The sequence below is a fragment of the Hyperolius riggenbachi genome, chromosome 5 (genome assembly GCF_040937935.1).
Source record: "Hyperolius riggenbachi isolate aHypRig1 chromosome 5, aHypRig1.pri, whole genome shotgun sequence".
Classification (NCBI taxonomy): Eukaryota; Metazoa; Chordata; class Amphibia; order Anura; family Hyperoliidae; genus Hyperolius; species Hyperolius riggenbachi.
The window spans coordinates 87,170,314-87,197,902 of record NC_090650.1 but is presented as its reverse complement, the minus strand read 5'-3'; the positions used below and the strand labels follow the sequence as shown (position 1 = coordinate 87,197,902).

Sequence of the window (27,589 nt, the reverse complement as noted above, 5' to 3'; positions counted from 1 at the left end):
CGTGTCCCTGCGTACACCTGTTCCTGTGTCCTTGGGTCCGTGCTTTTTGCTACAGCGCACATACGGACCCGGACAGCCGGTGGGACAGGAGGATGAAGCCAGGGAGCCAGACAGGTGCGTGTGCGGCGGGTGTGCACACACGCGCACTGACATGCGGCGGTGGCAGCAGAGAGTGACAAACCTACAGCCCGTTTTTAAATGGGCTTGGGTCTACTAGTCCTCTATAATAATCCCTAACTGTCCCTGCGTCATCCTTTCTGTACCTGGATGTATGTCAGTGGGTTGTTCGTACTGTGCATGTGCGCAGTACAGACTGTTGGGACAGGTCTGATGGGCCAGGGAGCAGGGCAGACGGGTGTGTGCACACTGAATTGCGGCGGTGGCGAGAAGAGACCTAGAGCCCGTTTTTAAATGGGCTTAGGTCAACTAGTCCTATACAATAAAAGCCCTGTGTCTCTGCATCCTGTCACTGTGTGTGTGTGTGTGCGTGCGTGCGTGCGTCTCTGCTTCCAGACCTAACCGTCTGTGAACCTCAGTGCATTGAGGCACATAACAGCTTTTTCCAACTGCCAAGCAAGCAATGTCTCCCTGTGTGCATATACTTTGGACAGCATCTGTGTGTGCATTGCGGGTGGGAACGGGCGTGGCCTAGCGCCTGTTTTTTAATGGGTGGGCCTTTTTACTAATTCTAAGGTAAAATAAGGAGTGTACATTCCATAAGCTGATGTATACCATACATGTAAAACTCTACTCTGGCCCTCAGAGCCATCAAAATTGGCCTGCAAGTGGTTCCCGCCTTTTCATTATCCTTGGCCCACTCTAGACGAACAGTAAAGATATATGGAATAAGGAGGTGGAAAGCACTAGACAGCAGGAAAATGTAAAGGGGTGGAGGGGGGGCACTAGACACCAGGGAACAGGCATTCGACACCAGGGAACTGTATTGGGAGGGAGGACCACTAGACACCAACTGTATGAGGGGGGGGGGGGGGGGGGGCTATGGGGACATTAGACATTGAGGTTGGCCCACAACTTGGCCACAGTGTTTAGATTTGAACTGCTGCCAATCAGAACAAGTAAAGAAACAAGTAACAAGGTCTGCTGCTAATTAAACGCTCTGGGAATGGGACGTTTATAAACTGTCAGTAAGTGTACAATTGGCTGCAAGTTGAAATGGAAACGGATACATATCTATTGTACTTTTCAGACGAAAGTGGAGTTTCGCTTTAAATCATGGAACGGGGATTTGTCACTTTCCGGTGAAGAGCCAAGTTTACCGTCTCTTGCCGGATTGTGGGTAAGCAGCTTACAGCTGCAGCCAGCGCCGCCTCCCAGAGCTGCTCTCCTGCACAGCAATCCACATGCAGGAAAAACATACATGTTTATTTTATAGATGTAAAACCCACTGGCTGTTTTAGAAAAAAACCATAATGCTTTACAATGACTTGTGGCTGCCCCTATTCTCGCCATATGAAAGCAAGACACCTAACAGCTCTTTTCCCATCCGAGCAGCAATAATTCGGTGGTCTTGCTTCTCTCTCTGTCTTGGGGGAAGGTGATTTCAGGAATTTAGCAATTTACAGCATGACTGCCATTCTGCTTAAATGCCTTCACTGCTTTAATTACTTTTGTTTTTTTAGCAAGCGGATCAACGAAATACAATATTTGCAAGAGGATTTCCAAAGGGTGATTACCGCCTTTTTGGGGTTTAGCGGAGAATGAAATGTTTCTGCCTGGCCTGAATGTAAATGATATTTATTACATTCCGCCTGCAGTGTTTCCGTCTCAGTGACTCCCCTGTACCGTCTTCTGTACGTAATCAAACACATAATATGCACGGGGCCCAGAGGTCGCCTGGCTGCTTTGTTGGGGTGGCCTGTCTGGATAAGTGTTTTTTTTAGCACAATTTTCAGATACCCGCAGCGATTAAAGATTACCAGGCTCCCCAGAGAACCCAAACGGCCAACAAAGTCTTCATGAGGAGCTGGCAAATTAGTCTAATGTCTTCATAAAATTCACACTACTGATATTATTGCCCGCAGGGCCGCTCTCCTCAGCGGCTGCCATCTCTCACTGTACCGCGTCCCTGGAGCTGCCAATGAGAAATGAGGCTCCATGGGGCGAAATTTCTGCACTCCGCCTGGTTTTACGGCTATTTTTATATACAAAGGAACAATGGCAGAAGTGTCCTCCTAAACATGTGGTGCGCTTTTGTATTATTTACAACAGCTAATTTCTGCTATGATCTGGGAAACAATTAAATGACAATGTGACCATATGCAATGTGACGATTTCTGAGAGGCAAATATGGAAGCGATTTTGTTCACCCAGATAGACTTTCTATTTTTGGATTTGGCAATAACAAAAGGCAGAAATCCTCACGCTGGTGTGTAATTATTCCAACACATTAGCGTCAGTGAGAGGAACCGTAACCGGCAGCAGCAAACCCTATATCTGTGATGGGGGATTTTACGTAATCGCCAGTTCAAGCTAATCTACCGCCAATTATATAACTGAAATGCATATATTCTGTTTTACCTGCTGCAATATGATACAGTAGAATCTCGGTATAGTAAACCTCTGGTTGTAGTAAACTCAGTCACCGAGTGTGAATGAACATGCACCTGCTGTATATTCTTGCAGGACCTGCATGAATATACAATGTATGACTGGTCCTGATATAGTTAACTTCTGATACAGTAAACTACTTGGCCAGGTTCCTTGAAGTTTACTATGAGGGGATTTTATTGTCTTACCTCACAGCTGCCCATGATTCTGACATCCCTGCCACACTGCAGTCAGTAAAATAATGTGATATAAGCACCTGGCTTGACTTTTGACTGCAAAGGAAGACAGTGGTAACAGTGATGAGGTCATTTATCTGCCCTTTCCATTGCCCATCCTTGTCTCTCCCCTCCGTCCCCCCAACATAGGTAGCCCTCCAGTGTATAGGTAGGTAGCCAAAGCCTCCCCCCCCCCCCCAATATAAGTGGCCATTTCCAGTATAAATAGCCAAGCCCCCCCCCCAGTATAGGCAGCAAATTGCCCCTCCTCTCCATATACGGCATTAGTGTCAGTGGGGGTGTGTAGCTTCCTGCTGCCTCCTCATCCTCAATACTTACATACCTGCAGACCTGAAGTGAGGAGTATGGAATACTTCAAATGCAGGAAGTAAGCATTGACCTCACTTCTGCATCTGTAGTGTGATCCGTAATCCCTGCCTCCCCCCCCCCCCCCCCCCCGCATTGCCGCTGATCTGAAAGCTGTGTGTGTGTGACAGGGAGGCAGTGGTGGCCATCCAAGTCACAGACAGGGTGGCCCTGACAGCATGGGTGGCCCGGCTGTGGGTGAGGCCTCAAGCTGCTGCTTGGTTTGCCTGGGCCAAACATCGCCCCTGACGCTCTCTAGCCAGCTAAAGGTCTTCAGCTGTTTTATTGTGAGGAGAGAGGTATCTGTTTTAGTGCACGCAATCTGAGTGCACAATGTGCACATGTACAGCATGTTTAAACTGCATGCATCTGCATGACAGAGCAACGTATTTAAAAGTAGCAATGCGTGAGCGAGTGATCTCTTGTACAATAACTTGGGGCAGGGCTGCTGCAGCTGGCTATACCAGGCTAAGAGTAAAGCGGATCCTGCATCCAGATCAGATAATTATCAAGCACCCCCTGTGCCACTCTGCATTAGGCTGCTGGAAGCACATTAGCAGGCTGGGGAGGTACAAAATAATGTGCACCGCAGTGCATGTAAAAAAATCAAAATCAAAAATGTTATCTAATGTGATTCTGCAAAAGAAAAATAAAATGCACCAACATTTGGAGGCAGGAAAACGGCCACTATGCGCTGTAGCAAAAACAATGGGCCTGGTCATAATATACTGTGGGTGGAGCCAAATGTACATGAACCTATCAGTGGGATGCCCCCTCTCCTTGCTGTTACTTGGGAGGCAGTGAAGGAGCTGAAAAAATGGGACTGTGCTGGCTGGGGGGAGGGGTGTGTGGATATTGGTCCTTGCCCCACCATGTGTAGCAAGAAAAGAAGATGGCAGAGGAGAGCAAGATAAGAGAGGGGGGAGACTGATACTGCCACAAAAGGCCTGCTTAGTAGAGAGATGCTAGAGAATGACGAGACAAATCATTTATGCAGTGTCACGATTTTAAAGTGAACCTCCAGACTAAAAATCTACTCAGCAGCACTGAAAAGGCATGGTGTTTTTTTAAAAGTTTCACAGCATCAGAACTTTGCTTTTCTTACCCTAGCCTCATTTTTAGCTGCACAGAAGCTAAGTTCCGCCCATCAAAGAAATCTGCCCAGGCATTTTTCCCCTGATGCTGTGCAAAGCATGATGAGATTTCTGATGTGGTTGTTCTCGTTGCCATGCGCGCGCAGCTGGGAGGGGTGATCAGGACACAGGTCTCATTCTACCGGTCACCTCCTCTCAACCAAAAAGATGGCTGCCCCCATGAAATCACAAACATTTGCCTGTTCTTTTAAAGCAGGGTGGGTAAGAGATTATATTACCTATCTATTTTAATGAACATAACTAATGTAACTTAATGACAGTATGTTTGTTTAGGCTGAAGTTCCTTTTTTAATGTTGACCAATATCAACAGTACACATTCATATTTATTGTTGTCAGCTTGTAAAGAAGATCACTTACCAAACTGATTATTCCTGCAGTAGCGCAAGGACCGTACTGTATCAGCGATCATATGCTGGAAGACAGAGGGAGAAGACATCACATGAGAGAGCAGCAGACAGGTCAGACACACAGTTTACAGCACGTACTGCAAATCCCTTGCCTGCAGCCTTTTCCAGAGTTCTTGAAATAAATGTGATTTCCCCATTCTCGGGGATTAACCTAACTCTGTCACTTAAGAATTAAGTATTTTGCAAATAAATTACCATAATTATTCCTGCCTTTGTATAATTCACATTTTCAGTGCCCAGGACAAGGCTGTCAAGGAGTAAATGGGTCTAAATGGGTCTGCAGGCTCAATGGTTAACCACTTAAATCCCACTCATGTCACCTCAGCCAATCTGCACTTTAAAAAGGAACTCCAGTGAAAATTATGTATTGAACGAAAGTACTTAATTTTTACACTAAGTATTTATAAATGATTTAGTCAGTGTTTGCCCATTGTAAAATCTTACCTCTCCCTGATTTACATTATGAAATGTATCACATGAAGACATCTTTACTGCTGGCAGGTGATCTCTGTTGAAGGAGATGCATTTTTTTTTTGGGCAGCTGGAAACAGCTGTTATTTCCCACAATGCAACAAGGCTCCCACAGTATGATGTTAGGACCATGGTTCTGACATCACACTGTGGGAGGGTTTCACCACAATATCAGCTATTCAGAGCCCCCTGATGATCTATTTGAGAAAAGGTAAAGATTTCTCATTGGAAAGGGGGTATCAGCTACTGATTGGGATGAAGATCAATCCTTGGTTACGGTTTCTCTTTAAAGGACCACTATGGCGAAAAAAGTAAGCAGTTAAAAAAACCCTGAAAGAACCGACGGGTTTTGGACCACCCCATTTCCTCTTGGGATTCGCTTTGTTTTCAAAAGCATTTCCTGAACAGCAGTTGCTAAGGGCTTGTTTACATCTACTAAGCACAGATGGCAGTGCGATCAGAGCGCAATGCGTACGATCGCAGGCCTTCTGCGCTGCTACCCGCTGTGCTGCTGATCCCATCCATTGACAGTGATGGGATCAGCTGTGCGCTTGCGGGCAAAATGCAGGGCGCAGTACGTAAGCGCATTATAGCGCATCGTACTGCTTCACAGTGCAGTAGATGTGAATGGTAGAAGGGCTGTTTGCGCCCTTCTGCTGTTCCTGCGTGTCAACATGCTATATGCGCTTCCAAATGCGCACGGGAAAGCGCGTATGATGTGAACGAGGCCTTAGTCTTAGGGCTTGCTTCCACTTAGGCCTTGTTCACATCATACGCGCTTCCGTGCGGATATGAAAGCGCGTATGATGTGCTGAAACGCAGGAACGGCAGAAGGGCATAGACTGCCCTTCTACCGTTCACATCTACTGTGCTGTGCAGCAGTACGATGCGCTGGGTAGCGCTTGCATACTGCTGCCTGCATTTTGCCCGCACCGCAGAGCTGATCCCATCACTGTCAATGGATAGGATCAGCAGCGCAGTGGGCAGCGGCGCAGATGGCGTGCGATCGGATGCACTGTGTTCCGATCGCACAGCCATCTGCGTTGGCTAGATGTGAACTCGGCCTTAGTGCGCTTCTGTCCGCTTTTTATCAGCACATCAAAGTTACAGATTGATACTTGTTGCTGAAAAGAGGACAGAAGCGAGGAGAAGCGCACAGATGGAAAAAAGACCTAACTGACAAAATAGTGTACAAGTGATTAGGGAGGCCGGCTGCTATCTTACTATTTTGGCAGTTCAACTGCCGTTCAGGAAATGCTTTTGAAAACAAAGAAAACCCAGAGAATTCCCCATGAGTAGATGGACTAGTCCAAAACCTGTTGGTTCTGTCAGATTTTAACTGCTTACTTTTTTCACTGGAGTGGTCCTTTAATGCTGGACTCTAGTTATATCATAACTGCACAGGTGACAATGTTGTATGAACACAGCACCGCTATAGAGTGACTAGTCAGCATGGAAATACTAATCCATGGACTTACACAGCCTGGCAGCTTTTTTTTATCTGGCACACACAGCTGCAGAAGCTAAACAATACTCCTAGTAATATGGGCAGCCCTGCGTGTTAATAAAATCAGCATAATGCTGAGCACTGGGCGTTACTTGGGAAACTATAGGGATTACACAGGATGAGAGGCCATGTGCTGGAAACAGATAATGTTCTCTAGCACTGCTCAGCACCAATCACACATGCATGATCTGCCAACATCCACCCCTGTTATTACTCCCTGCCCTTCATCAGCACTGTGTAGAGGAGTAATCACTGGCTATGGCCTAACCACTGGTCACTAACTATTACTTCCTCTTCTGAGATTCACCAAGGTAATTTGCTCCATTCTAAATATACACATGGCTTCTGGTTCCTGGCACTCCATTAATTAGCGGTATCACCGTCATACAAGTCCAGCCTGTTCATGCATTTCCTGGTGCAAGCAAGATTACCACTTTCTTTAGAGTATATTATTCTCTGGACTTCTAGGGTGCTTTATCCATAAGGGTGAATAATATGAGAAGCTGAGGGAGGGGGTTGTAATAACCGGAGTGAATATGTGCTCATGCATCAGCAATGATGGGCAGATCTCTCTCTGATCAAATCTGATAGGAGAGAGATCTGTTGGTGGCCCACACACCGCAGGCCGATTCCTGATCAATATCAGCAAGAAATCTTACAGTAATTGGCCTTGTGGCCCCGCCTCCGTCTCCCCAAATGTGAATGTATCCCCCATGCCCGAGCATTAAATAACAAGTGAGGTGAGAGGGATATGGAGGCTGCCATATCTATTTCCTTTTAAGCAATACCAGTTCCCTGGCTGTCCTGCTGATCCTCTGCCTCTAATACTTTTAGCCATAGCCCCTGAACAAGCATGCAGCAGATCAGGTGTTTCTGACATTATTGTCAGACCTGACAAGATTAGCTGCATGCTTGTTTCTGGTCTGAGTCAAACACTACTGCAGCCAAATAGATCAGCAGGACTGCCAACCAACTGGTATTGTTAAAAAGGAAATAAGTATGGCAGCCTCCATGTAACTCTCACTTCAGTTGTCCTTTAAAATATCTCACCTGTCCGGTCGCTAGTGTCCAGCTGCTTCCACATTCACACCTCATGTGCTGCTGGTGTATAGCACTGGCATGTGATGAAGCAGCTGCACACTGGCGGTGGGCAACCATTCAGATGAGATATTGCACGGCGGCTGGGGGTTCCATCATGTTCTTGGCTTGTCCCTATATTCCACACTGTCACTGCTGTACACCCACTCGACCACACTGGCCTGAAGTTTCCCAGCATTTTTGGGCTTTTTGGTCTCTTTTAGCTCCTTACCATTTCCTAGTGGTTCTGGGTCACCATGAGCTATCTGGGTATTCTATAATTCAGGTGTTTCTTTGATGTCACTTTGAACCTCACCATACAGTTCATTGGAAAAACTGTCTTACACCCGTGTCAGCTGTTACTGAGATGAGAGTGCTGACATCAAGTAATCTTCCTAGTCAACAAATCTAAGGATCCCTCCTTCATGTACAATAAATCTGTCACTGCAGTAAACCCAGCCAACCCGTAGAGGTGTGAATGGAGCGATGCATTTTACTTCTACCTTTATGCAGACTTATAAACCAAAGAGACAACCAGAGAAAGAATTCTGGGTGGTTACTATAACAAACCATATACTGTTGCCATGGTTTGCAGCACCTTTTCTTGTAAGAAAATGAAGGTTGGACCGGCTACAAACTAAAGTAGATAACATTTAATGGTATTCCGTTTATAGACTGATGAAGACTATTTAGTTTAGAGTTTTCTATTAAAGTGGAATTACCCTTTAAAGCGCACCTGAACACAGAACTTCCTCTCTGTTCTAAAAGATAAGCAACAGCATAAAAACCTTTAAAGAAAAAATGAATTTTTTTCTAGCTTACAGAAAACCTGCATTTAATCTGCAGTGTGTCGACTTCCTGCTTTCATGGAAGCAGACAAAGGGTTAACATCCTGTGTTTTCATATTAGCTGTATCTGCCAAATTTCTGTGCTGATGCAACTCAAATTACACTTGTGATTACTTGAAGATGAGAGGGGATTAGACAGGCTCTTCTCTCTAAAAACACACAGGGTGCATTTCTGTCCGTTTTCCTGGCGCCCTGTGCAAGAGTTCAGGTCCACTTAAAGCTTGTCTTTTGGTGTTGAGTATTATTTTGAGTAGAAGAAGAAACACTGGCAGCAGAACAGAACATATCGCTCTCATGACTGATTGTTTTATCACAGTACACAAAAGTGAGTGAGTGAAAGGGCAGAGACATTGACTGCTACTTCAAAGAGGTTAGGGAAGCTCTGCACTCAGGCAGAAGTGAATCATAATTTATTAGACAAAACACGAGGCAGCAGATGCCATGAAGCCAGCGCTCCCGCTCTCACCACCTCATTGTTCTGCCACATCTGGGCTCGCAGGTCACATGTACTCTGAAGCTTAAATGTCAATTTTCTTCCTGCACAGGAACAAAGCTGCAGGGACAGCAGAATTAAAACAATGGACATGGGAGATATAAATGGCCCTCGTTCCTATTTATCAGGCCGATGCGGTTTAAGACATGTTGACAACCTCTCTGTATCCTCTAAGAAAATCCAAACTGCAGAAGTGAAAACAGCTCCCATGCCGAGTGTTTACTGCCCCTGAAAATCAAAACAATCCGCAGCAGCGCAGGCGGGAAATGATTTCCCAATGATCAATCTCCCAGCAGCCTCCATTTAGCACAGAAGGAGAATAACACAAGGTGGGGAGGGTGTTTGGGGCTAGCGTAGACTAATGAGCCACATCACAACAACATGTCAGTGAGACATGGCAACAAACAGACAGGCAATCACAACACACAGCTATAAATAGTCTGTTTACTACCACTGTGCTCTATACACAAACACCGCAAAGGTAAAAATAGTGTGGCTATTTCTGATTCAATGCAAGCAAAAATCTGAGGCAATGATCCACATAAACCTCTTTATTCTAGATTTAAAGGGTTACTCCACTTCAGTGTAAACATGTATCTAACATATCTCATTACTACACAAGCCATTTGGCTACTTACAGTGTATTATCTTTCAGGCCCCTGTTTTACCACAAGGTAACGCTACGGCAATGAGGCCTAGCTCAATTACCGCGTCACGGCATAAGTTTCCAAATCAACACAAAATCCACAGGGCGTTACCAGCTTACTGTCCGCGGTGGAAGTGATGTAAGTCAAGCAGCAATGCATACCTTTTTAAAAGGGTTGGTGGCAGCGTTGAGGCGCGCATGCGTGGAATGATGGGAATACGGCGGTGATCCCCGGGAATCCCAGTGATGTACTTCCTGTCCAGCTAGGAGTACGTCAATGGCCAAAGGGTGGCAAGGAGCGTCTGGGGGTGGCGCTATGTATACCACCCTGTTGGCATTCTGTTATTTTTTGTGTTGTGGTGGGATGCAGTGAGGGCATCACATCCACACCCCAAAAATTAGCTGTAAAACATCAATCTGCAGCTTCTGTAAATTATTTTAGGAATTTAATATAAAAATATTTATACATAAAAATCATGGCAATAGTATACAGCCTGGTGTAAAAGATACCAATAATTCCCCTTCCTCTGTGTGTTATTTATGGTTCACAAGTCTGCACAAAGCAGGAAGCTAAACTGCAATGGTGCATTCACTCCACAACCTAGTAGCAGTCTCCAGAGGGACTCACATGTACAGTGTCTGGGGTAATCAATCTCGCCTATCTCATGGCAAGCGTACACCATATATGTTATTTTTTTTAACTAGATTAGACCACACATTGGATAAAACCATTGAATCAATTGAAAATCTATGTAGAGAGCAGAATAATAATTTTAAATTGGTGCCAAGTACTGGCCTACCAAAACTTGCTGAACTTAAAGAGACACTGAAGCGAAAAAAAATATATGATATAACAAATTGGTTGTATACTATGAATAATTACTAGAAGATTAGCAGCAAAGAAAATATACTCATATTTTTATTTTCAGGTATACAGTGTTTTTTTCTAACATTGCACCATTCTGTAATATGTGCAGATTACACAACACTCAGCATTCAAAATGATTCTATCAGAGCACAGTCTGTGAACTAATGACCTCTCCTCTGGCAGATAGACAGTAAATAGTTCACTAACACTTGGGATAATAAAAGTCAGAAAACAGTCCTCTCCATGACTTTGAAAGTCATAGAGCTTAATGGCTTTTTTGCATAGAGATAACAACTGGAGTTTCTTAACTCTTCCTGTACTGGAAACAATTAGACTGATGTATCTGATCTTAAAGTTTTATTTCTTAGCTGTACTACACATACAAATCATAATATCATAATTTTTTTTCGCTGTGTCTCTTTAAAGAGGAATTGTGGTGAAAATAATTTAAAAAATTGCTCCCACCCCACCTCCCGGACCTATTCACACTTAAAAGCGCAAAACGCCGGTGATTTGCGGGAGTGATTTTTCCGCAATCTCGTTTAGCGCTTTTATAGCACTGAAACGCGATCGCCAGGAAATCACCTGAAAATGGTGCAGGCTACACGTTTGCGTTTGACCATTTGCGTTAAATGCCAGCGATTAACGCAAATCGCCCAAATGAGAACGTGCCCATAGGGCGTCATTGCACTAGCGCTTTAAAAAGCACTAGCGCTTGAACGTTTTGCCGAAATGGCCGGCAAAACGCTCTAGTGTGAATGGGCCCTAAGTTAGGACTATAAAAAGACGTATACAACTTCCAGAAGCAGAGATATGCACAGCACAGAGCCAGAATCTACCCATTACAATTACCGTGGTCACTAGGCATTTTAGCACATTGCACTTCGCTTTATTCCAAGAATGCACGTTGTCAAGATAACAGCAGAGTAAAGCATGCAAATCAATGCAAAGTACTGGCCTACCAATCGTAACCAAAACATCACTTACCAGCTTCTCAAAGTTCACAAGGTTGTCCAAAAATGTTTTATTTCCTTCATGGATGAATGTGACATCTGAAAGCAAACACACATTTATTATGGCTATCAAACAGCTTTGAGATTTTGGTTTCTATTTAATGGGATTTTTCTCCCCATGTTATTGTGGTTTTGTAATGCTTTGGAATACTGCTTATTTTCTTATTCTTTCCTTGTGGAAGTTTCTACTGCAGAAAAAAATAAACTATATTTATGGTTTTAACTTTTATAGAAATTGCGCTGTGAGCCTGTGTCAGATTTAACACAATGGGCCAGATGCAATTTACTTTTTCTCCTACGTTTTCTGGTAAATGACTGTCAATCTCCGAACAAACTGCTACCAGTTATTTACAACTGACATCTTTTAGTGAAATATCGACTACCTTGGTGGCTCCAGCACCCAGATCCAGAGGTAGTAGGTGCCACACTGTTCTCTGCAACTCCTATTGCTATGCTCCAGTGTTCTTATCCATTCCTTCATTCTGCTTTTCTACCTGAGGAATTCAATATCAGGGATATCTAACCCCATCCATGCCATTGCCAGTGTTTAGGATAGACAGAGAAATGTGTTCTATTTAATGAGCCACACCTTTCCTGATTTAGTCCCAATAAGGCCCGGTTCACATTAGCGGTGGCTATCCGGAATAGCCGTGCCGGAGCCGCACCGCATGCTGGCCGGACGAAACGGACGCACGGCATAGCAATGTAAGTCTATGCCAGGGTTCACATGTGTCCGTTTCGTCCGGACCGGAGCCGGACCGGATCCGGACTCCGGTGTCCGTTCCAACATGCGCTATTTTTTGGTCCGGCTCCTCCGGCAGCCGTATCCGGGGCGGAGCCGGACTGCACCATCCGGCCAATGGAAACCAATGAGAACCGGAGAGCGCACAACACACTGGCAAAAAATCCGGATGTTCTACCCCACTTCCTATGAGGATTGTTGCGGCGATATTGTATCGGGGACACATGGGCAACCATTTTGGAGTGGAGCAGCACGAGCTGGAGATGTTGGCAGCATGTTGGAGGTGGAGGTGAGTGCTAAACAGCGGAGGGCCTGATTCCACAGGTCCCCCTTCTGCTGACCTCCCAGACCCCAACATTTTTTTTTGTTTTTATACAGGTTGTTATCTCTTTTAGAATCCGGATCCGGACCGCAACCGTGTTCATACCGCACGGAAACCGTATGCAACCGGACCGGATCCGGACAGGAACCGTACGGTTCAGGTCCGATCCGGCTCCGGTGCGGTCCGGACATCCGGTGCGGTTTTTGCAAAACCGCAAGTGTGAACCGGGCCTAATTAATTTCAGCTGTGCCAAAAATGTTTGAGGACCTTGGCCCTTAGGGACGTTTCCATTATATGCGGTGCAATGCGGCTACACAGCTGCATCGCACCACAAGTGTCCTGATCCCAATGCACGGCAATGGAACAGTTTCCATTCCGTGCATTGTGTGCGGAGTGATCAGAGAATCTGCAGTCTGCTGCAGATTCTTGCACAGCCGTATCCGCCCGCTGTCACCCTCCATTCCCTTCTGCATCTTCTGATGCAGAAGTGACACGGCCAGCAGCGGAAGTGATGCGGCTAGGTAGCCGCACTCTCATCACTCCGCAAATGGAAATAAGCCCTTAAGGACTGGAGTTGGACATCCCTGCATTATATTGTAAGTATTCTAGTGGACAGTACTCTCTCCTTGCAGCGCTGGGTACCCAGTTCAAGTCTCGGCCAAGACATTATCAACATGGTGTTTGTACGTTCTCCCTGTATTTGCATGGGACAACTGGTTTCCTTCACATCCAGACACCATACAGATAAGTTAATTTGTTCTTCCCCAATATGGTCTTTAAGGTGCTTATACATCAGAAGATGTATGAGTAGATTGACCAAGAGACAGATCTCTCTCTGATCGGATCTGTTGCCTGCCCACACACCACAGGCTGATTCCCGATCAATTTCAGCAAGAAATCTCTCAGGGACCACCCGTTAGGATGGTGCATCCACCGTCTCCCTCGCAGTCCTACATACACATGCCTTTACGTGGTCGCCGGTGTAATGTGCGCGAGTGTGGTAAAGTATAGTGCACCAAGCATTTGGGTACAGCGCCGGGGTTCTGCTGCATTTGTCGCTCATCCCGATATCACCCCGCAGTTACCGCCGTGCACCCGATCAAAAAAGTCAGCCCTACATCTTGCAGCTTGCCCGACCAATGCATGTGACCAATTTCGGGCTGAAATTGGTCACATTGTTGACTTGGCATGCTCTTGGAGGCACCGATTTTCATCTGATCAGATTTGATAATTGGATAGTCAATCGGCCACCAAAACACCTGATAATTGGCCACCTTTAGTCTGCATTAGAGTCATATGACTATGGAAGGGATTAGATTATGAGCAGCTCTGAGGGACAATTAGCAATATGACTACCGTATATACTCTGTAAAGCAATTTGGAAGAGGTGTTCTATAAATACATAATAATAATGTACCTGCTTTGGACATATTTCCATGTGGAATTTGCTAAATGTCTATACTTTCTTAGATGCATCAGAATAAGGTAATAGTAAGGAGGATCTAATAGACCCATGATGGTCAAAATCTCAGCATGGATAATGCAATGCAGTGTGTTCATCATTTATGCCCTACTCCATAGAGCCAAATTAATCCATGTCATGCACTGATGAGGATCAACTAATCCGAAACAGTCTGTATGCATGTTGGATTATTATGGCTCTGTACAAATTAACAAGCTGACACATCATTGCATTCCAGCGGATCTGGAGGTGTGTTTAGCTTCTAAGGGTACAATGGTTAATTTGCATATATTCAGCCGTGATGCACTGGGAGACATCTCAAGCCCACTGCAACCTGAATTCTTGCAAATTCTTTCTGTTTTAAGAAAGCAAACTTTTGTTTTTCATCATGGAAACCTATTTTTGCAGCTTGTGGTTTCTTTTTATGACATTTATTCTGCTGTGTACTGGACACAAGTCACAGTTACCGGTACCAGGCTGCCAAAGACCTGAGCCCATCTCAGACAAAACTAATATAATGAGCTTAATGCTAAAAAAAAGTGAAAAAAAAATCACAGGAGCAAAATCGAACTTTAAATTTTAATTACAGAGGATGCTTAAAGAGAAACTCCGACCAAGAATTGAACTTTATCCCAATCAGTAGCTGATACCCACTTTTACATGAAAAATATAATGATTTTCACAAACAGACCATCAGGGGGCGCTGTATGACTGATTTTGTGCTGAAACCCCTCCCACAAGAGGCTCTGGTACCGTACGGTACTCTGGGCAAACTGCCACAATGTAACAATGACACACACAGGAAATGGCTGTTTATAGCTGTCTGTTAAAGCCAGAACAGCTACATAATCTGCCCACAGTAACAATGTCACCATGTAATACATGTCAGAATGTGAATCTGGGAGAGGAAAGATTTTACAATGAGCAAACTCTGACTAAATCATGTATACATAATTATTGTAAAAATTAAGCACCTTTTTATATTAAATTATTTTCACTGGAGTTCCTCTTTAAGATCCTCAGCAAAGCTTCAAAGCTACCAAAGCTGGAGTGCAATTTGCATTTAAACCAGTGTGGGTACAGCTGTCTTTTAAGAAGAGGAAATAGTGAATTAATTGAGTTGCAAATTGCAGACATAGCTGGCACAGTTGTACTTCAATCAGAACACATTTAGTGGAGACATTGGGCATGAATTGATGCAACGCATGAAAAGAAAAGTAACGATTTCTGAACACAGAAGAACGTGCATGGTGTGCAGAGTCATTAAGAATGAACATACGGACAGCTGATAATTTACAGTAGTTTGGGATGAATGTAATGCAATGAGATGCTAAGATATAATGACTGCTCCAGGATGAGTTCTTTATGTTGTCGGCTATGTCCTTGGAGGACTGCTATACACTGTTACATATCATTATTAAAGTACAGTTGACTTCTATATTTAGAATAATATGATTAAGTTTACCTTTTAAAAGTAAAGGCATGAAGGGGATTTTTGGTGGCTTCATTTTTTTGAAAGCATCCCTGTAAGCTTTGTGATTTAGCGATGGATCCTGTAAAATGAATTAAACATACAGTTAAGTTTAATTTGGTTTCACTTGAATAGTGCAACACAATAAACTGCTTTGAATACATCATAAAACAATAACATTAAACTCCTGCTGCAGCCCATAAAATTCCACTGTGGGCAGCTATGGTAGTGCAAACACCAAGGACAGAGCTGCTTAAGGCACTGGCTTCTGGGTAATGCTCCGTGCAGCTAGAGGAACATTGACCAAGGCGGCTGTCTGGGATGAGTATCCAGAGTGTGTACAGGTGTCCTCCGAGGTTGCTAAAAGTTCCAACAGCCAATAACTTTACGAGGATATTATATCATATAGAGGAAAACAAAAATAAAGTTGACATTGTTTAATGATCAAAAAGTAGAAAAAAACAAACACAAAACGTCATAAAAAGTGGGAACAATCTATCCCTCCACCAATAATGATGCGGTACACAAGGCTCACCAAGGTATTTAGGGTGCTGTATAGCTTTACATTTTTCAGGCGAAACACTGGCTTTTTTCAGGTTAAGTACCCTTCTTCAGACCGTATACATTTATAAGGGGAACTGAAGTAAGAGGTATACGGAGGCTGCCATATTTATTTCCTTTTAATCAATACCAGTTGCCTGGCAGCCCTGCTGGTCTATTTCTCTGCAGTAGTATCTGAATAACACCAGAAACAAGCATGCAGCTAATCTTGTCAGATCTGACTTTAAAGTCTGAAACACCTGATCTGCTGCATGCTTGTTCAGGGGCTATGGCTAATAGTATTAGAGGCAGAGGATCAGGCCCCCCCCCTTATAAGGCTAAGGAGACCGATCAGCAGTGGTGCAGTATGACCAAGGCAGGTCATGCTGCTTAACCTGAAACAAGCCGGTGTTGCCTGAAAATGTAAAGCTTTTCAGCACCTCAAAGCCCTGCATAGATTGCTCCCACTTTTTATGATGTTTTCTGAATTTTTGATCATTAGAGAATTAGTCCGCTTTATTTTTTGGTTTCCTGGACTTTTCCTCTATTATAATATGATATCTTCGTAAAGTTATTGATTATACTACTGGTGTAGTGGAAACATCCTGAAGGGTATATGTTTCATTGATACTCCCAAAATTATTAAAAAGTTCCAAAAGCGGCAGAAAAGTGAATTGCTCCCTTCTTATCCTGCCCCCCAGAAGCTACCATTGTGTGCTGCACGGTTATCTCTCCTCCCTATAGAGTCAGTACACGTCCCTCTGGTATACCAGAATAACATGCCCATACAGTGCTCATTCCCTGGGGTACAAGATCAAACTTGATACTGAAAAGGGACAACCTTACTGTGGCTTGCTCTTGTCACCTAAACCCTACAAGCACATTTCTCTAGCACATTTTACAGAACATTTTTTTCTTTTGAGCTTCAGCCTCCTTTGCTGTTGTTTAGGCGCGGTAGACGATAGCCTATCATGGGTGGAGGTGATGAGCACGGCTGTAAATGAATATTAAATATCTGCACTGCGACAGAACAAGCGTAAATACGCAAAGAAACTCACCGTTAGGCTTTCAAGTTCAGAGAAAAGTTTCTTGAACTTCCCTGGGATTTTCTGGAAAGGAAGATAAAGAGAATACATAATGTTACCCTGTAGCACAGGAACACAAAATTTTTGACGGCTCTGCTTGAATTTTGTGCAGTAAGGAGGAAGAGGAGACGTGTGATGAATGTCAACTATCCACATTACTAATATGATACTGCGAATGGTGCATAAAAATTCACATTTCTGCATATTCAGAGAAACCACCAGCTGGCCAGAAGGACTAATCTAAGAAATATAGGTCTAGCAGCGTTTCAAGGCTCAACTCCTTAAAATTCCATCTGACAGTTTTTAAATGAGAAATCTGTAGCTAAAAATCCTATTATAAAACATTGACCACCAGAGAAGAGTGCAGTCTATAGCAGTAAAAGTTTGCACTCCACAAAAGGGTCTGTTGAAGGGACTTCTGGTTAGGGATGAGCAGATCATTTTGTGACATGGAAATCTCCATTGGTCGGGTGAACACTTATACACTTGGGGGAGGGCCCGGCAGGCGGCGGAGCAAGGACTATTTACAATTCATTTCAATCTATTGGAAATTGCTGTGTTGTGTGTGGGCAGACAAACGATCCCTCTCAGTTGAGATTAAAGCTAGTAAAGTAGGATCAGGTCCACACACGAGTTTTAAGATGCAGTGTTTTCGTTTATTGCATTTGTCAGCACAAAATAACAATTGTTTCAGTGCAAACATATAATATGTTTGCACTTTTTCTGATGAAGGGACCTCTTAAAGCCCCGAAACAATTGTCATTTTGTGCTGACAAATGCAATAAACAAAAACACTGCATCTTAAAACCGATATGCGGACCTGATCCTACTAGCTTTGATGACTGAATGGTGATGTGGCTTTGCACCCAGGTCCAGCACCCACTAAACGGGTAAGGTGAGCCACATCAGAATTTGAATGGACATCTAAACTGAGATTAGATCAGAGAGGGATCTATCTAATGGTCAATCTGCCCATATATTGAGTAATGTATGGCCAGCTTAAGGCCTCTTGCACACTACATGCCATTACGATTTTTTTTATCTGATCCGATTTTTTATTCCGATTAAAAAAAAGTACTGCATGCTGCTACATTTTTTAATCGGAATAAAAAAATTAGACATATAAAAAATCGGAATCGCATGTAGCGTGCAAGAGGCCTCAGACAAATATTTGTTATCCTGCATAAAGAGGATACGAACAGTAACTCTTGGAGCTTTTCCTGCCAAAACTAAAATTCAAGGCGGAATTTAAGGGTCTGAGGCCCCCCAGCCCCCTTTCTGTTTCTACCACTGATTCATATGCCTGCACAAAGCAGAAAGAAAAAACCTTACATCCCTTCAATCCCACTGCAATGACACATTCCTTTCATGGCAAGCAGGTATCCTGCAGGGATGCTCAATTTACATAGTTGGTAGTAATCACTCCTATCTCTCTAACGGCAGTTATGGAAGACAGATTTTACAATGAATCATGTAGGGCTACAGCAGTGACCTAAAAAACACCAGTGACCAAAGGGAAGAGGTCAGTGTAATACAGTTTGTTGAAATGCTTGAACTATATAGAGATAATTTGATAAGGACTATTTTGTTTCTAATTTGGGAAAGTAAAGATTTGCTTTAAGTACCAGGTCTGCATACTTCCCATCCCCATGTTATAATTACAAGAAGTATCTGCAGTCAGGAAAAGACCTCAGGAGATATTTCTGAATTTTGTTTTCAAATTTACTAACTTTTTCCTGCATGAGAGAGTCGTTCGGTTTAAACTAGTGTACAACAGTTTAATTAGTTTTCCCATTTTCCATGCTCTGTTTCCTGCCTTGTATAACCTTACCGAATGGCTGTATGTTACTGACAGCTCCAGGCTGGAGATAAAATACAGAACATCTCACTTGTTTTACTGCAAGTGTTATTCTTTGTGAATTGACATTTACTGAGGTATTTACCTCACAAGTCGGTAATTTACCTCACTAGTCAGTAGATGAGATTTCCCTGTGGTAACAGCCTTGTGAATGGACATTTCACAATCTGTTCGGTAAAATCAGCTGTTTTCTGCTTTACCAAATAAGGCTTAGTGAACGGAACCCTTCAATCATTAAAAGGTTGTACTAATAGTAACACAGAATCTGCATTTCTAGATGTATTTTTCTAAAGGAGTAGTAGTGAAAACCTCACCTCCCAGGTCTGTGATAGCCGACAGACTGAAGCTGTGTTCAAACCCATTATAATCGCAAAGAAGGAGTTCAAGTTCCTTTGAGCTTTGCAGCTGTGAAGGTGAAGACATCATACACAATAAATATACCATAAACACACCATACACAATAAATATACTATATACACACACATCATACTGTGGCCACGATTCTAGAGACTCTTCTCCTGAGTTTTCTCACAGGAGATCTTTTTGCAACTTTTCAATAAAATTCCTTATTAGATTCCAGTAAGTAATATTCTACATAAAGATGTCCCAAACAAATGTAAGTTTGATGCCAATTTTCTTACTACTTAGTAGTACTTTATCACTTACTAGGTGCTGAAAACATGCCTTTGTAGATAACAGGAGACAGCATCTTCCATGAGAAAACTTTATTGAATCAAGGACCAGGCATTTTTTATTGTAAGTCGACCAGGACTCTATTGCGTCTATTCATGCACCAGTGACAGTGCAAGGCATACTTATTGATAGGTTGCCCGGTTATTTTGGCAGCAGGGTGAACCAAATGACGGCTCCCACCTGCTGCCGCTGGAATTCCGGGCAGCATTAAATGCTACTCCTCCTCTGAGTCTGCACCCATATCACGCAATGGACAGTGAGCGACAAAATGAACTCGTACAAAATACACAGCGCTAGCAAAATTAAATCAATGTCAACACTAATGGTGGTGCGCGTTCTAACAACCAATCACAATTAACACAATTATACAAACTAGATCGCGCTACTGCTTCAATCAGTCCTTGCTACCATATACATGAATCAATTGTCCATAACCTATCCGGTGCGGTTTCATATATTTCTTCAAGCTCGATCGTGGGCGTTCAATAATGCTTAGGCTTCTGTGCATATACACCTCCACCACACCCTTAAGACTGGGCACTCACCCTTATCCACAGACCCTCTGCCAGATGGGTCAATTGCGCCTTGGGATACTCTCAGGCGATCCCCAGCCTTTACGATCCACACTTGAATGGTAAAGCAATTTCTTTATAAAGCATGCACCTCAAAGTAAAGCACAAAGCCTCTTATAGCGTAAAACCGTTCAGTTAGTTTAATAAAAGTTAAAATTGCACACTCACATGTCCATACGATAAAATAGCGCACAGAGTTTTTTTGGATGGGCTCTCCCCCATATGGTGGCCGTCAGGCAGGGCTAGAAGCGAAACCGGACCTCAGAACGTCTCATCCCCCTCGCCGCTGATCCACCACGCCAATTCACTTCCTCTCAGGTGTCCCCGTGGTGGATCAGCGGCGAGGGGGATGAGACGTTCTGAGGTCCGGTTTCGCTTCTAGCCCTGCTTGACGGCCACCATATGGGGGAGAGCCCATCCAAAAAACTCTGTGCGCTATTTTATCGTATGGACATGTGAGTGTGCAATTTTAACTTTTATTAAACTAACTGAACGGTTTTACGCTATGAGAGGCTTTGTGCTTTACTTTGAGGTGCATGCTTTATGAAGAAATTGCTTTACCATTCAAGTGTGGATCGTAAAGGCTGGGGATCGCCTGAGAGTATCCCAAGGCGCAATTGACCCATCTGGCAGAGGGTCTGTGGATAAGGGTGAGTGCCCAGTCTTAAGGGTGTGGTGGAGGTGTATATGCACAGAAGCCTAAGCATTATTGAACGCCCACGATCGAGCTTGAAGAAATATATGAAACCGCACCGGATAGGTTATGGACAATTGATTCATGTATATGGTAGCAAGGACTGATTGAAGCAGTAGCGCGATCTAGTTTGTATAATTGTGACAAAATGAACTGCTTGGAGTTCAAGGCCCTAGCTCACCGATCTTGATTATGCATGGTTAGAAAGGGTGTATAGGGGATTATACATTTACCCATACTGCTTTCATATTTGACGCAGCTGTTCCTGAGAAATACACTTTAGAACACACAGTCACGTGACACAACAATCCCTTCAAAATGCATTCTGCTAGCAGTAGAGCATGTATTTCCAGGCAAGCAAACATCTCTCACTTTATAGCTCCTCCCCCTGCAGGCATGCACTGCAATTCAGCAGATTCTTAACATTATGAGATTCTATTTAGGCTGATAGTAAACAAGCTACAGTGTATGCTGATCTCTGCTTGAATCATGTGCTTCAAGGCTATCCTCACTGCTTTTACAGGTTTATATTGAACTTCTAAACACATCTAGGAGCTGATAACATTTGCAAAAACTGAGTACAGCTGGGCTTGTAATGTAAACATTGGCAACAATAAGCTTATGTTTTAGAAGAAAAGCAAAATCAGTAAACTAGCACTGGATTATTGACCAGGGTCTTGTTTTGAGTTATTTTGTATACTTAAAAGTAAGTAGGCTGAGATGTTAAAATTTCTCCAATGCCATCTCCATTTGCTTTATTTTAACAGCAGAAACCCTTAACCAGGGCACAACGTTACATTGCAGCAGAGTCTGTGATGGAAATGATGATACATTATTCCTGACTAATAGAACTGGAGGCTGAAGGCTGGAGCCTGGAATGCGTAAATCATCAGGGACTTCAGTGAAACCTGTTTAAACCTCGGGGTTATAAATAGAAAGAGGCAGCTCTGACTGCTGACACCAGCTGATTCATAAATATCACGCATGGCATATAGATTCTCTTCCAGCCCACAGGCTCACCCACAGGAATATGCTGCATAATACATAAACACAACATGGATGAGAGAACAATGAACTGACAGGTAGGGGAACTCTGTGATCTTCTGATCTCCCATTACACATCGGACTTCCTTTTTAGCACCAATGACTAGAGGAGATCTAAGAAGGTCACTCATTATTGTAAATTAGATTTTAATAAACATCTGAAAAGGATTATGGGTTTCCAGCCACTGTAGGTTTGGAAAAAGGCTTTCTTAAGATCTCTTGTACAGTATGTGCTACTGCACTTGTTTTTGCTCACACATGCTATTTCTCAAATGCATTGTGTGTGTCTACTGGCAGAAAACCCTATTTGCTTTCAGACTTGGGTGTTGGCATTCTCTTGTGCTGTGTTGTGTTTTTCAAACTATGTCCAGTTGTTGATAGGCTGATGCACTGTATGCTTGCATTATGCACGTTATAGGGCCAGAGTTGGGACACATATGAACTCTGGGGCACCTCTGCAGGGTGTATGTGACTACGCAATATAATGCATTTTTTTTGCTAATGAAGACACTGGCTTTTAACCTAGCTATATAGGGTTAGCAGTGGTTCCTGAATGTTTGGTTCACAGTACTTGCATGAGAGCATTTGCATGTGAGTGTATAAAAGGTTAACAAATTTAGAATTTTTGAAACTGCTGTATCTCCATATCGGGCAGCTGAATGGCCCCACAGCAGCTGGCTATGTCTTCTATTAAGCTGATATTATGAAACTGAATAGCCCAACTAGTAAGGATAGTGGACATGATATGGAACCCAAACATCTTGTCACATGCAGTCCAAACAGAGCTCCTTCTAAACAGCCAGATCAATCTGTGTAAACAATAACGCTACCTACACAGGCTAGATTACTATCTCCTGAGACAATTTTAGCGAACAGAGAAGTTGTGCATATGATTAGGCAGCTCAGCCAGTCTTTGTGATTGGCACAAGTTGTGTGCAAGTTTGTATAAATTGGAACTCTAATCTTGCCAAACATTATAACTCAGTTTAACACTCTTAAAACTCGCAGTAGGTAGAAAAAAAACCAAAGTCTTGTAAAAGTAATACCATTTAATGGCTAACTGATAAAGTTAAATAATGCAAGCTTTCTGGGATCTTGTCCCCTTCTTCAGGCCTATTTCCAGATGTTAGCTGTAGTAAAACACTGATGCAGGTAAATAGTAAACACGAAGATGGCACTTTGTTTTTTACTAAAAATAGCAGGACCCTTGTAGTGTATCAGTTATTGATTTACATTTTTTTTAAAGTGGTGATTGTTGAGTCTTGTCATGCTTGGAACCCCCAGATTGAATTTCCATTGAGCTCTGATGAGGAAGTCTGTTTACAACTACATTGCTAACTTCATTTGTTTCCTAATCCACAGACTAGTCCCCTCCTGTACGATGGAATTTCTTTTCTTTCAAACAACCTATAATGGTACGTGTATAAGCAGCACATGTATGAAGTTTCCGACTTACTGGGCAGCAATCTTGATGAACTTCTTGACTAGCTGCACCCGTTTGCCCAGCTGGCTGCAGAGCAGGATCTCTGTGGCCACCCAGAGCTGCACCTCGTTACATCTCTGCAGGAGGAGACTCAGGTTCAGCGTGTTCTCTCCCTTCCCTTGTCTGCTGAATGTGAAGTAGATCAGCTCTTGCTGCAACACAAGGGTCCAAGGTTATTAGGGGCCAGAATAATAAAAGATGCATATGCAGTCTACATCAGTCATTTGCTGTATTCAAATTCATGTTTTAAAAGAAAGTTTATTGTATACATGTATTTTTACTTAAAATACACACAATCCCTTTGTAACTGGTGGTAACTGTATATCTTCAGCAAACAAGCCCTGATAAGCTGGTCAGTCATACCCAATAGTGGGAGTTTTCCAGATATATAGTTCTTTCCTTGACCCACTCCACAGTAAAACTCTATCCTCACCAATGCATTTTGCCTAAACCTAGTATCACCTCAAGCCCTGTGCCTAACTGTCATCACCTCTTCCCTGTGCCTAACCATGTATTTACCTTCAGCCCTTTACCTCACCATGTCCTTACCGTCTGCCTGATGCCTTGTACCCAACCATATCCTCACCACCAGCTTTGTGCCTAACTACATCCTCACCCCCTGCCTTGTACCTAATCATATCCTCACCACCAGTCTTGTGCTTAACTATATCCTCATTCCGTGCCTTGTACCTAACTATATCTCCCCTGCCTTGTACCTAACCATATCCCCATGCCTTATACCTAACCATATCCTCTCCCCCTGCCTTGTACCTAACCATATCCCCCATGTCTTGTACCTAGCCATAACCTCAGCCCCTGCATTGTACCTAACCATATCCTCCCCGCCCTGTACCTAACCATATCCTCACCCCCTGCATTGTGCTTAACCATATCCTCACCCCCTGCCTTGTATATAACCATATCCCCCCCATGCCTTGTACCTAGCCATAGCCTCAACTCCTGCCTTGTACCTAACCATATCCCCCCCCCACCTTGTTCCTAACCATATCCTCACCCCCTGCATTGTGCCTAACCATATCGTCACCCCCATCTTGTGTCGAGCCATATAATCGCCTCAAGCCCCGTGCCTAACTCTATACTCACCATATACAGTCTGATATATAAATGAGCTCTGGTGTGGTAGAGCAGTGCTTACTCTGCCAAGACATCACTTGTTTGGCATATATTACTAATATAAATCAGGCCTTCCTGGCTGATCGTACCTCGTGGATTGAATTGAAGAGACTCCAGTCGAAGCTGGTGAGTTCTGAGGCGAGATCCCAAGTGTTCATCCCCAGGATTCTAACAGACCTGTTCTGAGCCTCTTCATTCTCTGCAAACGGGTTCTGCAAAACGGGGAAAACAAAAACCCTTCAGTAAACGTTTTCTTCTAGAAAGACAATTAAAAAAAAGGAGGTTGTTAGCAAAAGTAATCTGGGTTGAGTGCACTTTATTTTGTCTTCATGCCGCTTCACCTTCAATAAGATTATTCAGTCAATTTAGGAAAAGGCCTTGAAAGCACGGGAGTGTGATGAATTGACACTCATTGAACAAAGCACTCTGGTCGGAAATTCAATTATAAAGAAACTGACCAGGCAGACAGCACGATGAAAAGAAATACAGCAAAGGTAGTTATTAACTGTCTCCATGCTGGCCTGGATCTTACATTAATCATGGCTTCCAGTATGGGGGGAAACTCACATACTAAATATTGTATTACAACACAGAGCAGAAAGCTGAAAAAAATATCTGCGACAGTGTGGAGTGGGGAGGGCCACGGCAAACCGTGTACTGAAAAGAGACAAGACACCAGGAGTGCAATATTCATCGAAAAATACCAGGATAAAGTATATATATATATGGGAAGACAATCACCCTCAAATTTCACTCAATAAAAACCATCAAAAGTGCCTACTGGCCAGCGATAGTTATCTTAATCACCTCAATACTATTTTTGTAGTTTTTTTTTACCTGATGAAGTGGGAAATGCCCCCAAAACACAATCTCTTTTTTTCTGACACGGGAGTCAAACTCGTGACCTTATAATTACAGTCAGGGGCATCACCTCTGGACCATCTCAGCTGACTAAAAATGTTGTCTGACCCTACACTTGTGCGATAAACGCTTTAAAATACAATTGAGACATCTATGGGAGAGGTAAGCCAATCAATCCTCTATCCTTCCATTTGTATTACACTCTCTATCTTTCCATTTCCATTTGTATTATCTGACCATTTCTGATGTATTACACTTTTGATATAGTCAACTACATAGCCAGGTCCCTTGACATTTACTATAAAAGGATTCTACTGTATTATATTTTCTTTTCAAGTGCTGCGTAAACTTCTTTCCACCTAGACCGCGAACAAAACACAACAGCAGGGGTGCTTGTGGACCACTTGGCAAACGCCTGTGGCCCATTAGTGTTCTCTGAACCACTGCTGAACTGCCAGTCCCTATGGCCTCAGCCTTCTCCTTCATAATCCATAACAGTTCTGATGTAAAGGTAAGCAGAGTTATTATTTCCTTTGCTCTGGCAATGAACCCTGATTGAGATATGCGTACTGTTTATATCACTCACCAAAGTCTCGCTCTTCCTGTAAGTGTAAATGCGACTCGATGACTCCAGTGACTTGGACAGAGCCATTTCTGTTGGCAACAGTTCATGTTTTTCTGTGGATATAAAACAAAATGTTGAAGAGAAAACATTCTTTCGATGCAGAACAATCATCTGTGAAGAGTGAGATGAAAAGTCAGAGATTAAAAAGTTTTGAAGGTGGGTGTTAATATATAAGAGCTTGTGCCATCAAGAAGAGTCATCTGTTTAAAAGTAAAACTGAGAAAGTTGAATCGCCAGTTTCTTAATGCATATGAGAGCAAATTTGTATTAAAGTGTATCTGAGCTGACATGTGAATGATGAGATAGACTTGTGTATGTACAGTGCCAAGCACACAAACAACTAGACTGTGTTCCTTTTTTCCTGCCTGAATAAGGTAAACATTCAGCTATGCAATTGACAGTTTCTCTCCAGTTAGGACCTAGTCGACTATAGCATAACCCTCACTAATGAGGAATTACAGCTACAAAACTCTCACATGAAAGAGTACAGCTTCTGAGTGCAGGGAATAGATATAGAACGTCAATAGTTCATAGATTTTGGCTCAGAACTTTCAGAGTGTGTGAAAGACTGTGTCATTCAGCTGAGACAAAACCTACGTTTTTAAGTTTTAAACAAAAAATAAAACTGAGATTGTAAAAAAAGTCATTTTGTAAGGAGTAGAAGGATAGGTACAATTGTTTCTCTCAGTATATTTTCAGCTCAGGGTAACTTTACTTAGTAACGCACAAAGTTTGTTGCACTGGACATCGGTACTGTTTAAAATAACTATATCCATAATACAGTACAATAGAAGCTAATTTTCTTATCACACATTAGTGAATCAACATCCACCCCAGCCATCCATGAACCGCCCAGGGCCCATATGCAATTAACTTTTTCTCCTGAGTTTTCTCCTGGCTGAAATTTTCAAAATTGTCAATAAAATGCCTTTTAAACTACCAGCAAGCAAGAAAATACTCAAAATAATGTTGATAGTACCTTTTCACCTACTTTTTGTACTTGTTCTATTGCAAAGTACCAAAAAGCTATTATAAATTGAAGATGAAAAATTATCTCCTGGGAGAAAACTCAGGAGAAAAAGTTAATTGCATATGGGCCCAGATGTGCATGTCACTGTTAGCCACACTACCATTCGCCCTACCTCTCAAGCCCGCTGTCTGGGTGTCACCCTGGACTCCACACTCTCCTTCACTCCTCACATCAAAAAACCTCACAAAGTCCTGCAACTTCCACCTCCGTAACATCTGTAAGATTCGCCCTTTCCTGACCTCTGCCACCAACAAACTCCTCATCCACGCCCTCATAATTTCCCGCCTTGACTACTGCAATGCCCTTCTGTCTGGTCTCCCTATGACCCGAATAGCTCCG

At 43.1% G+C, this 27,589-nt stretch overlaps 1 protein-coding gene across 2 annotated transcripts in view; it reads right to left on the bottom strand.

Moving 5' to 3' along the window:
* The window catches only part of RAPGEF5 (Rap guanine nucleotide exchange factor 5), a 430,024-nt gene that overhangs the window by 7,853 nt on the left and 394,582 nt on the right, over nucleotides 1-27,589 (bottom strand). For both annotated transcript variants that reach the window (XM_068235962.1, XM_068235963.1), the window contains 8 exons: nucleotides 26,182-26,273; nucleotides 24,824-24,946; nucleotides 23,574-23,752; nucleotides 19,429-19,519; nucleotides 17,230-17,280; nucleotides 15,626-15,713; nucleotides 11,609-11,673; nucleotides 4,662-4,716 (listed from right to left, as the gene is read on the bottom strand). In XM_068235962.1, the coding sequence (XP_068092063.1) occupies nucleotides 4,662-4,716; nucleotides 11,609-11,673; nucleotides 15,626-15,713; nucleotides 17,230-17,280; nucleotides 19,429-19,519; nucleotides 23,574-23,752; nucleotides 24,824-24,946; nucleotides 26,182-26,273 (744 nt within the window). The remainder of the gene's footprint in view (nucleotides 1-4,661; nucleotides 4,717-11,608; nucleotides 11,674-15,625; nucleotides 15,714-17,229; nucleotides 17,281-19,428; nucleotides 19,520-23,573; nucleotides 23,753-24,823; nucleotides 24,947-26,181; nucleotides 26,274-27,589) is intronic.